Here is a 13,231-nt window from a genome sequence, read left to right on the forward strand (position 1 = left end):
GCTGGTCGGCTCTGGTGTGAGCCGCGGAGCGCTCCCTGCTCCAGGGAGCCGCGTCGCTCGCTGTGGCCACTCGAGTGGGCCGGCGTGTGGCACGGCTGGCTGAGGCAGGTGGCAAGGCAAGCGTTTTGATGTGCCAGCTGCGTCTTACAAGATCGACAACCTCATACTCTTAGCTGATAAGACGTGATGACATGCTACACCAGGAAATACGATGTTCGGGAAATAAATAAGAAACAACTGTTTTATAAGAAATTGCATACGAAATTTATTGGGCCCCTGTAGCTTGATACTTTCTTTTCATTACAAGATCGGAAATATCAGGCGTCAAAGTGTTCGCAGCGTTAATGCGGAGGATGAGCTTCATTGTTACATCCTGAAGAAACGATCGTTCCTTACTATTTACTCTTTTCATTGCTGAGTAAAGCTGCTCACAAGAATACGTGCCAACATGCACATGATCTGAGTGGCATTGTTGTGAAGCTTGGGAAATGTTTTTTGCTGTAATGAACGATACCATCGTGACAGATCCAACGTGTTGTAGTACCTCTCTTTTAACAAAGTTGAACTTTGCAAATCAATAATCTCTAACTGAAGTGACAATGACAAGCATGGGGGGAAACTGAAAAAACGAGTGCTGAACACCTTAAGTTCCATTTCCAAACTAGTGAGGTGTCGGAATCGTGTTTCTAACGACTTGATGAGCTGCTTTAACTTTGCTTGGTAATCGCCGAAAGTAGTACCTTCAGGTATTTTTAAAGAAGCAAGACGATTGAAGAACGTTAAATGTTCATTACTCATCTGCCTCTCAAATAAACGTAACTTTTCCATGAACGCTTCGATCTCGTCGTGCATGTCAACGATTAGCTGCCCTTTGCCCTGCAATGACAGATTTAATTTATTCAGATGCATAGTTATGTCAGATAGGAACGCCAGGTCAGATATCCATTTTATATCTTTCAGACAACGCATTTCTTCCCCTTTCATTTCGAGAAAATGGGATATTTCCTCACGAATGGCAAAGAAAACATCAAGAACTTTTCCCCGACTTAGCCAACGAACTGCACTGTGGTAAGGTATATCCCCATACTCCGCTTCCATATCTTTCAGGAATCATTTGAATTGGTGATGATTCATACCGTGACGCCACACAAAATTCACGCATTTCACGACATCTTTCATTACGCCACCTAGCTCTACTGTTGCAGCACACAGTGCCTCTTAGTGAATAAAACAATGGAGAGTCAAAATGTCTTTCCCGAATTCATCCCTGAGTTTATTTTTCAAACGAGAAGCAAATCCTTGGTGACGCCCAATCATTTGTGGTGCACCGTATGTCGCTACAGAATGGAGCTTATCCCACGGCAAATTCATATTGTCCACTGATTCACAAACAGCTTCAAAAATGTCACGTCCTGTTGCGGTGTCATCGAGTGGTACCACATCCAAGAGTTCTTCAGTTACTTTCAGCTCCATGTCAACACCACGCACAAAGACTGCAAGCTGAGCACAGTCCGATATGTCGGTGCTTTCGTCAAGCGCTAGCGAAAATTCAACAAAGCTCTCTGCCTTTTTCCTGATCTGTGTTTCATAATCCGCTGCCATGTCCAGGATTCGACGAGACATTGTCTGCTTCGACAGGCAAACCCCATCGATTGCCTGCACCTCCCTTGGAAACAAACATTCTGCAACTGCTACCATGCATGATTTTACGAGTTGTCCCACTGAAAACGGCTTGCCGCTCGTCGCAATGATGTGAGCGATCCTGCAGCTTGCTCGCACTGCAGATTCAGTAGTGTTTTCTCCGCTCTCATTCATCTGAAAATTATACACGCATTACAGAACACGAACTATGTTGCATATTTTGATACTTTCCGTATTACGAAACCGTTTTTAAACTTACGTCTCCTGGTATGTCGTTATTAAGCCTGGCTACAAGTTCTCTGCGTGAAACGCCTTCTACCTGATCGTATTGCGCTGCGTGAAGACGCGTATAATGTCGTTGTATATTGTACCTCTTCGCAGAATCAAATACTTTATGACATACAAGACACTGCCGACGACCATCCCTCTCAATGAATAGAAAGGTATCCTCCAATAGAAGTACAGGGCTCCTGCGGCTAGTCATAGCTGTCATTGAACACGGATTATTGCGTCAGTTGCGGCTGTATGCGGCCAGGGGGCAGTGAGTTCGCTTTCCCCCTCCACGCGGGCTCCGAGCTGCCGTAGTGAGCGCTCCGGAGCGCTCCGGCTCCCTGGAGCTCGGTTGGAACAGCCTGATGTCGACAGTATTGTGATTGTCTTGCTTTAAAGGGTCTTACATGACATTCAGTCAACTGAAGAATTGCCTCTGGCATATTTTTTTTGGTCTATTTTTTACGGTAAATTCTTTTCTCTTTTGGAGACTGCCCATACATTACAGTACTGTTCTGGATTCTGTACAATATGTGGTTGGTTACTCCGAGAAAGCAAAGCAATGCTACTGTACAGATTAGAATACTCCTGCTTTCAATTCCCAACTTGTAGGAAGGTGCAGCTGCATGTCTGGCTATTGTAGAAATAATAAGGACTGGTCTGCTTTTTGGAGAAGAGCAAGATTTTCAAAACGATATTTCTTTGGATCTGTGTGGTTTTTACCAGAACAAATTCCACCTTGAAACAGAACTTCTCCTGTTTTAGTAATTCAATTAGTTATGGCAGACTTGGTTTCACTGTTCTAAAGCTTGCTCATTCTGAAATATTAGACTTTGAAGGAGGGCACGGCACTGTGATTTCTACCATAATGCACAGGGCAAGGGTTGCCTGCACTGTCCTGCAGCCTGCTGTAAACTGGCCACTATCAGTATGAACATTCAACCTACACTTTTCAGTCTACTTGTGTCTCCTGCTCGGGGCTGTTGTATTGCTGTCAGTGTCAAAAGAAATTGCACTATGAAGCATTTTATGTACATTTTGGACAGTGTTTTTTCTGTGTTCGTGTGGCTTGTGACATTTATAATCATCTTGTTCATCTGGCAGGCTTCAGTACTGAAGAAAAACTAGATAAGATGTTAATCCTAGAGCAAGGATGCCATTTTTTTATAACAAGAGTGGGTGCACGTCATACTTTGTACACATGTAAAGAACAGCTGTCTTTATGTTACCAAGGGAAGCACCTATGAGCAGTATTGTAGTTTAATCTTAGTTTAATTCAACAATGATACAATAATCTTACACTATAACAACTAAATCAATGTTTAATTAAACAATAATAAAATAAAGTTCCATTATATCACTCTGTTGCCGCGTACAGGTGTTACCCCACAGTGATGACCCACTTGAAGCAGTGAACAGTGCAGTTGCATCAGATCTCAGCTGACTGGTTATTTGATTGCTTATTATCTCACAAAAAATCGTGAGATTGAGCTACTAGCTTGGAATTTGGATCATTTTCTTGCACAGATAGTAATTTTTTCTAGCCTGGCTTACTGTTTATTTTATATTGCTGCTGTTCTCTTGGACACATGACAGCACAAGTTGTCACAGTGTTAGCTGAAGCAATAATGAAGGAATAGATACCATCTCGCAGTTGCAAAACAAAAATGGAATGTTACAAGAGAATGTTATCTGTGGTTGGCACACTTTTTACAAAAAGGGTGCCCATTCAAGAGGAAATGTATGGCGAATGTCACGGAAGTCCAACCACAGCTGTAGCAGTGTATGATGATCGCTACCCGGATTGACGGCGTACTTCACTTCATACCATTTTCACCATATGCACAAATTTCGTGGCAACATGCAGCTAGACACTCAGAAATCATCAACGTACAAACACAGCAACTAACAATGACAACAAAATTGCTGTTCTGACTGCTGTAGCACACAGTCCTGAGGTGAGTATATGACACCTTGCACCCAGTTCTGGAATAAGCCACAATAATGGGTGGAGAATTTTTGCACAGGTACATGATTCATCCATATCATATATCACTCCACCAAGAACTGCATGGGAATGACTTTGAATTCCGCACTGAATTCCGTCATTTTCCACTTCAATAGTTGCAAGATCATCCTGATTTCCTATGTAATACACTGTCTATGGATGAAGCTTCCTTCACAAATCATGGTCATGTGAATCTTCAAAACATGCGCTACGGGTCCCTGCAAAATCCATATTAGCTTGACACAATTTCTCATCAGTGACAGTAAGGGTCTAAGTCTGATGCAGCATGATTGGTACCAGTGTTGTAGATCCCCATTTTTATAAGGTAACATTAACTTCATGGTGATATGCATCATTTCTGCAAGACACTCTACCTCCTTCTCATGGAGGACACAGGATTGGAAATGCACCTATAAATGCAGTTCCAGGATGATGAATGCCCTACATATAACACGTGTTTCCAATGACGTTGTGGATATAATGTTTCTAAATAGGTGGATAGGATGGTGAGGTCCTGTGAGCTGGCCAGCCCAATCCTCCATCTCCACAAGCGTGCAGATGCAAACGTTGGGCACTTTGAACATCTGTTGAGGTGACACAAACTCATGGATGTGACATTACTGGTAATTTTTGAGTGCATTTTCCATGCTGAATGCCATGCAAAACTGGAAGTTTTTGTGGGCTATATGCCACTAATAATTGTTTAAGACACTAGAAACACATCTTGTCACTAAATTGTACATCTAGTTTTCATTTCCGTAAAAGGGGGGGGGGGGGGGGGTTACACACCCTGACATAGGTGCATCCCTGGCCAATTGATTTTTTTCACATTTTGTTTCATTTCAGAAATATTTGAGGTGGCACAGTTAATTGGGACACCCAGCATATTGGCCTATCCTGGGTGCCACATGTTATGGCTGAAATGCACAACCCCTAGAATATTAATTCATGTGGAGTTATTTAATGATTAAGGTGTTCATTTAATTCAATAATAAGAGCAAAAGGCTGATTACTAGAAGCCAATTAAAACATGCTACTATGTGCACACAATCAAAAAATAAGAGATGTTAGAAATGTGACATGGAACTTTAGGATGAGGGTAAAAGGTAATGAAATAAAAATGTTGTATATGTGTTCAATCAAATGACTACCTGAGAAAATTAAATTCGAACAAGATGCTCAGGAGCAAATTTCTCCCACAGCATTTTGCCAGGGTATCACAAGAGTAGGAATTCCCAACCTTTCTTAAACCAGTACCCTTGAGTGTAATCAGATATTAGCTAGTATACCCAACCCCCCCTCCCTCTTCCACTCCTCTCACTAAACTGAACCCCACCACCACCAACTACAGTACCTAACTAAACTCTAGAATAGAAAAGGAATTTCCCTTGAACGCTTACATTTTTAAAATGATGAAAGGTGAATGATATTTAGTTTTAGTGAGTGTTTTATTGGGTCATGAGCTAATGGTTAATGAGACAATTAGTACGGCTTACATCTAATAACCTTCTTTATGTTTAAGTTTCCGCAGTCAATGTACTTAACAAAGCATGCTCCAAGTCCACACATTTCCTTGTTTTTATTTTCACTGTTATTACACTCAAAAACTTACTTTCACATCTATAAATCTAACCACATTTCTTTTTCAGGTGTTGTCTTCAGTTTGTGTATGTGTGTGTGTGTGTGTGTGTGTGTGTGTGTGTGTGTGTGTGTTTGTTTTAGAATGAATGATGATGAGAAATTACTGGTGCATCATGAGTCCTACCTACAACTAATTCTCAGAAAAGAAAGTTGACTATCCACATTGAAGGTAGACACTTGTTACAAAATATGCTCCATCTGCACCACTCCTCTCCCTAGTGACACTAGCTTCACCCACATTTTGTCCTCCAATTTAAAACCAATAAAGTTAAAATGTGTGCCCTACACTTACTGTCTGTAAACCGACTGTTGGACTCCTTAATCTGAACTGGGAGAAGTTGGAAGACTTCAGGCTGTCAATGCTTTTTTTCTGTCTAATAATAATGATAATAATAATAATAATAATAATACTGTGCACAGAACTATAGTAGACGTTATGTGGTTACTGTTGTGTAGTGCTGTCAATTAGTACATTTATCTGTTTCGAGGTAAATAATGAAGCAATTCCTGGTCTATTGCAGGAACTGTTTACAAGTTCGAGAATAGATTTTCAAGAGATTGTAAGTGTGTGTGTTTTATGTGTACAGGGTGAGTCAGGAGGAAAGGTACATGCTTTGAGGGGTGATACTAGTGGTGATTCTGAACAAAAACTCCTAATAAACATATGTCCTTTTCTTAACCGTTTCCGGGTAAACCAACGAAAACAACTAGGAACGAGAAACGTGTAGCATTGTCCATACTAAATGTGTCAGTACGCAGTTCATTTGTGCATGGTGCAGTTGTTTACCTCAAGTCTCAGTCCAACAGTGCTTGTCGTAGTGCACGGTATTACAGTGTTGCTACATGAACAATGAATACAGTTTTGTGTAGTGAAAATGCCACGAATCTCCACACGTGCAGAGTATGGTGACATGGTGTTTGTCTATGGTTTGTCCAATGGGAATTCCAGAACTGCTGTGCAAGAATACCAAGAACTATTTCAGAAGTGCAAAGTGCCACATAGCAGGATGTTTAGCAGGGTGTTTCATGGATTGTGTGACCTTGTTACGCTTCCCAGTGTAAATGTTGTCTCTGAATGTCCCGTACAACAAATTCTTAATGAAGTTAAGAACATTCTTCAAGTAGTGGAACGCTACCCTGTACTAGCTCTAGAAGAATTGCTGCCCAGCTTGGTATTCAACAAACACGAGTGATACAGTACAAGAGCATGATCTGTATCCCTTTCATCGGCAGAGTGTACAACATCTGCATGAAGGAGAGGCTGCTGCTTGGCAAGAGTTTTGTCAATAGATCATTGCCAATGAGCGATTAATTCCATGTATTCTGTACATTGATGAGTCAACATTTACCCACAACGGAATCAACAACACGAGCAACTCTCATGTATGGGCAAATGAAAATGTGCACGCTACTGTGGAAATGAATTTCCAATTATGTTTCTCAGTCAATGAGTGGTGCGGTATTATTGGTGACCAACTCATTGGTCCAGTTGTTTTAGATAACCGTCTTACTGGGACACAGTATCTTGAGTTTCTTCAAAATGTGTTACCAGACTGCGTGGAGGGTATCCCTTTGGCAACACGAGCTCATATGTACTTTCAGCATGATGGGGCTCCTACACATTCCATACGGCCAGTGACACAGTATCTCAACAAACATTTCCTGGTCGTTGGATCGGTCGCCATGGAGTCATTGCTTAGCCATCGAGGCCACCTGATCTCTCCCCATTGGATTACTGTTTGTGTGAGTGGCTGAAGAGCGACATCTACAAGTGCACAGTGAACACAAGTGAGGAACTTCTCATTCATATTTTACATGCTTGTGCCCAGGTAAAGGAATGCAAAACCGAGCTCCAATCGCACCACAACGCCTGTCTACAAGAGCTGCAACATGGATTGAAGTTGACGGTGAACTGTTTGAACATCTTCTGTGAGGAAATGTACACAATTAAACAAACCATACCAAAACAATATGTTAATTTACTGTCACCTGCACCTTTCCCATTCCTAGCTGTTTTCATTGGTTTACCCGGCAGCGGTTAATAAAAGGGTATATGTTTATTAGAAGTTTTCTGTTCAGAATCACCAGTAGTATAACTCATCAAACCATGTGCCTTTCCTCCTGACTCACCCTGTATATCACTTTTATCATTACTGATGTATTGTACAAAGTGCAAAGTATGTGTGTAGTGGGTGGAATATGGGAGAAACCTGTATCCCCACTGCAGAGTGCTAGTAAGTGAGAAAAACATAATTACTGACAACTTATATAATCAATATTATATCTTACAAGATTGTCATAATAGTGATGATCTTCTAAAACTAATTTAGTTTCATGACTCAAACACAGTCAAACTTCTGATTTTAACCCCTCAGGAAATTTAATTTTACCCTTCAGGATAAAATCCTTCCTCAATCCTCAAGTCTCTCTACTCCACTAGACAGACATGTTATACAGGATCAAAAGTTCTTGTATAGAGCAGGAAGAGGTTTAGAAAAGGTCAAGTAGTAGAGCCTCGAACTTTGGTTAACAGATTGCTGTCTAGATGCAGGAGGTAGTGAGCTTTGAAATGACCAGTGCAGCTCTTATCTTCTGCTAGGTGTGATGAATCTCAAACCACAAAAGAAAAACCTGCAGTGCTATCAGCAGCAAAGAGTGGGCATGGTGAGAGTGGCAGACACTGGCTGAACTACAATCTCAAAGCAGCAGTGGTTATTGAGGCAACTTTATTTTCTCAGGCATCCAGAAGAACAGTGAACTGCATGACAAGTGTCCTCCTCGAAGGCTCCAATCAAACAGAACTATATATTTAAATTGCTCAGCTCCATTTATTCTTTTACTGTGTACCATATAAAACTCTTAGCTTGCATGAGGTCATCTTGGTGTTACACTGTCCATCTGTTAAACAAATTCACCAGAAAGGTGTTGTGATAGGATTCCCACATTTTCCTACCCCATGATTCTGGTTGGAGAAAGTTCCTCGTAGGACAGGCAAGTTCATCTTTGACTCGCAATTTTCTAGTGGCATCTTTGATATATTTGTTTCCCCCATCTCAATCTTTTTCAGATACCAACATTTCCTGTGTCCAAATGTATGCCCTAGACTCCAGAGGGGTATGTCAAGCTATCTGCTAATGAACAGCCAACATGAAATTTCAGACTTCATCTTGTAATGCCTCCATTTCTAATGACCTGCAATTATGGACTAAATAGTACACAGTACCTACACCGATGACTGAAATCAAGTCATAAGCTAACAGAATACTAGCACATTATATCAATTCATTCCTATGTTCACCACTACATATATTTATGTCGTGGGAGTACAGAATTCCAAAACAAAAAGGATGTGGTGGTCACATTGAGGTAAAGAAGTGGAAAGGATTGGGGGAGATAATAATTATCTTAATCTCAATTGCTACTGCACGATCTCCTAACCTATTTTTGCTTTCTGTTCCTCCAATTAAATTAGTTAATCTTCTGCCCCTGGCACCTCTATCTTTATCATGGATCAATACTACATACTTTTAATCTTACTTTAGATATGCTTTCATCCTTACAAAATACTGCCCCCTCATCACTTTGTCCAATCATATCTTTTCTTTGGCACTATATTCAAACAACTTTTATCATACTATCTGTCTTTGGTTGAAACCTTGTGCTCAAGCAACTCTGTCTGCTATTTGAGTTCACTGCTATTCAGCTAGCCTACCCATGCACGGCATATGCATAGTGACAAGAACTCCCATGCCTCGTATGCTGAAGGTCTCATGACAGTATTCACAGACAGACAGACACTGTATCGCTGAGGCACGCAATCCTCCCCACAAATACCTGAAGTGGTATTCCATCAACCTCCAAACCTCACAACAGTCACTCCTACTCCCTACCCATTGCCACATGTATAATATACCTATGGAAGATCCAGGTGCAAGAGCTGTCCAATCCACCCACCTACAACTCCTTAACCCAACTCTGTCACACGCTTATTCTATCCAATGAAGGCCACCATCAAATGTGGCCAAGAACAAAGTTGACCACCCAATGGCATATATGCACCTGAACACAACCTGCTTGATTTCAAAAGCTGCTTCATGGTCTATAGCCATTTGGGCCCTTCCATCCTCCATCAGATTTTCTCAACTACAAAGATGGGAGTTCTACTTGTAACACATCCCTCCCTCCTGTAAAGCCCCTGGCCACAGTCTCTGTTAACGCACAGTCCATACACCCTTCACTTCACAGTTACCCCTTCCAGTGTCCTGCCAGCCAATCCCAATCCACATCACCTTCATTGTGTGCTGAACCCCACTGGCTCCAGTACCCATGTATCACATGCCTAGGCCACACACCTGGCACCCCACATACCTGCATTCCTAGCCAGCAAATCTACTTCCACTCTCCGAGCCACTAATACCCACTCCCAAACACTTTTCCCGCCCTCACCGCTCTCTTCCTTTATCCTTCACACCCAACAAAACACCCTCCCCATCCTAGTCCACTTGCCAAAATGCAATCCAGCCAGCATGATGTAAGTTGCCAACAAGGAGGGAGGATATCTGTGGCTACAACTTCGTGACCTCGAATAATAGCAACCGCTCAATAAATGTCTGCAGACTACGAACTAAATGTGTATTCCTCTTGTCAATAATTTTTTGGTTATGAGGTGGAAAAGTTATGTTACTGCTGAATCTGGCACAATCCCACAACCAAAACAAAATATAATTGCTAACTTATTGTCACAATCTTAACAAGCAAAAAGTTTTGAGACATTTACTGCTTGGTAAGAATCAGAAGAGGCATAGTGGGGTCTTGAATCCTTTTTCAACACAACCATGCAATAATGTTACACATTATCCAACAAATCAGAACAAAATCAACGTAGGGATAAACTGATCAAAAGCTTAGTGTAGCTTGTTTTGTTTTTGCATGTACCTCATTCTACATTTTCTTTGTTCAGAGAAAAATGCAAGAATATTTTGCATACTTTCACTGCCATTTTCCTAATGGAATAATATTCTGGACAAATGAAACAAGAACTGTTAGAAGTTAGTATATGCTATCTGGCGCCAAGAATTGGCAACTGTACTGTTTATGTTCCTACACTGTAAAGGAAAAATGTGTTACCTCTGAAATAAATGACTGGTAATCAATATTTTCTTTCTTATTTGGCAGGTACACTCTAATTTAAAACTATCTACAAAATCAGATGGATCATACACTCACCATATCCCAAGTGAATGCAGAAAGCCAGTAGACCAGGCGATTCACTCCCGATACCAGCTGTAAATGTTTGAATTTGCTGACTCGTTCTTCTACCAGGAACACAACAAATGATGCTGGGACAAAACTCAGAGCAAATATGACTGACACTGCACGGATGAGACTCAAAGCAGACTTGATGCTGAAAAAGATGAAATGATACAACGGTAATTTATGATACAGCACAAAATATCCACAATGTATCAGGAACATTAACACAAAAATGCAGTTCTGTATCAAATTAGTTTTATTCAAAGAGAGAGATAGGAGTGTAATAAGTCTGACAATATGATAAAGGAAGCAGTAAGTAACTTTTTTACATATGTTTATTTTTAGTCGCAGTTATTTCAGCATCAAACTAAACTGAATTTCATATTCAAATTCTTTAGTCACCTTTTGTCTTTGCTCTGTTTACTGCTAACCCATACTGTATTGCAAACAAGTTTCTCTGACATTCAATGGTTTTTCATTTACATACTTACCACAAACCTATGAACAACAGTTTTGCCATTTGAGTCTCTTGCACTTTATTCATGTTTTGAAAGTTCTTTTAACTTCTATTGCTGATTCTTTTACACTAAGTTACACAATGGTGGTGGTAAACTACAGTTCTGTCTTACAGATATATCAGGATGATCTTGTATTTCACAAACCTTCATCTTTATTATTACTACTTGGTGTTTATAGGCAATGCAGATAACTAGTCTGCCTCTTCATCTTTCCATATTTTTCTAAGGATTTCAAACATCTTATTCCACCATGCTATGTTAAACATTCCCTTCAGTCTTGAAAATACTATGAAGGTATAATGGGTTGTTCATATTTTTCCTTCCATCACTTAGCTGAAGGTACAACTAGCTTCTATTGTACCTCAATGAGATATGAACCACATAGTCTGGTTAAGGAGATCGGCAGCCTGGCCATGGAATTATTGCTGCCAATGGTGGATACTGAGATGACCAAAAGGTATTAAAGCTATTACAAAGAAGAAGACATTAGGAAGTAAGTCAGTGCACTCAAAACCAGGAGGTACATTAAAATCATGATGCCTTATTTTAACCAGAAATATTTTAACACCAGATATGTTTGTTGTGAAAGCTTATGTTTCTGTAAGGGATTTTATTTGGTTAATTCCAGTAATATCCCATGAGGGTCTGTAGCTCAGCTTATAAATCAATTCATGTCAGTATCATCAACAAAAGATATTATTGTTAACTTACTAACTGCTGAAACTTGGATCAGACATAGCAAAAACTATCACGGTACAGTATCAAAAGTAACTGAAAGGTGTCCTTAATGAGATGAGCAGAAATGACACTTTTATTCAAAGACAATAATTACACTGAAATCACCAACATTTATGACAGTACCCTGAGCAATAAAAATGGGAGGGGGGTGTTGGGAGGGGGGAGAGGGAGGGCTATGGTTCTTAACAGGGTGTGTGATCACCATAGATAGCAATGCATGCTCTGTAACATGCTCCTATGATGGCCACAAGGTTGGTAGGGTCTTCCATTTGTCCACAGCACAGTTGACATGGCTTGATGGTTGTTAGAGCATGTGGATGTTCTGCAACACGTCTCACCAATGCAACCCACACATGCTGGATGGAATTTAAGTTGGGGAAACAGCAGGCCTGTCCATTCAATAAACACTATCTAGTTCCCAGAGCTCCTCCATCTCCGCTCTCCAATGCAAATTTGGATGGTCATCCACAAAAATTATTCCAGGGTCAAATGCACCCCCTGAAAACATGCACAACAACATTGACTAGTGAATGTGCTAGTTCAAAGATTTGGATGTCAGCACGTCCATGCAACATTGTGTTTCCTCACACCATAACACCTGGACCCTAAAATGATCAAGCTTGACAATGTTCCTGGTGTGTTTCCACCTCTTATCAGATGTGGGTATCTCCAGCATTGTTGAACATGATCTCTTTTGTGGTCCCGGTGTTATGGACAGTAACTGGTCAACATTATTGTGATAGTACACTAATTTCCCATGTGCATTCTCTTCATGGGTGCATTAGGCTGTAACTTAATTTTTATGGATGACAATATGTGACTGCATCAAACAGCACAGGGAAAGGAGCTCTTGGAACAAGAGGATGTTCGCAAATGGGCTGAACTGTCCATTCCCTTGACTTAAATCTCATGGAGCACATGTGGGATGCATGTGGGAGATGAACTGCAGCTCATCCACAGGCACTAACGGCCATCTAACAGCTGTCAACTGTGCGGCTGGAGGAATGGAATGTCCTACAACAGCTCCTTACCAAACGTGTGGCTAGCATGGGAACATTCCCTGTCATCCATGGTGATCACACACCCTATTAAGAGCCATGTCCTGCCTCTTGTAATGTCGAGGGGTTGAGAGGACCATCAAGAAGCATGATGACTTCAGTAT

General features: G+C 40.9%; 1 protein-coding gene across 2 annotated transcripts in view; it reads right to left on the bottom strand.

Annotated features, from left to right (window-relative positions):
- Positions 1-13,231, bottom strand: part of LOC126161767 (ATP-binding cassette sub-family A member 7-like) — a 601,933-nt gene that overhangs the window by 129,703 nt on the left and 458,999 nt on the right. For both annotated transcript variants that reach the window (XM_049917824.1, XM_049917823.1), the window contains exon 35: positions 10,787-10,964. In XM_049917824.1, the coding sequence (XP_049773781.1) occupies positions 10,787-10,964 (178 nt within the window). The remainder of the gene's footprint in view (positions 1-10,786; positions 10,965-13,231) is intronic.

Source organism: Schistocerca cancellata, chromosome 2, assembly GCF_023864275.1.
Source record: "Schistocerca cancellata isolate TAMUIC-IGC-003103 chromosome 2, iqSchCanc2.1, whole genome shotgun sequence".
Classification (NCBI taxonomy): domain Eukaryota; kingdom Metazoa; phylum Arthropoda; class Insecta; order Orthoptera; family Acrididae; genus Schistocerca; species Schistocerca cancellata.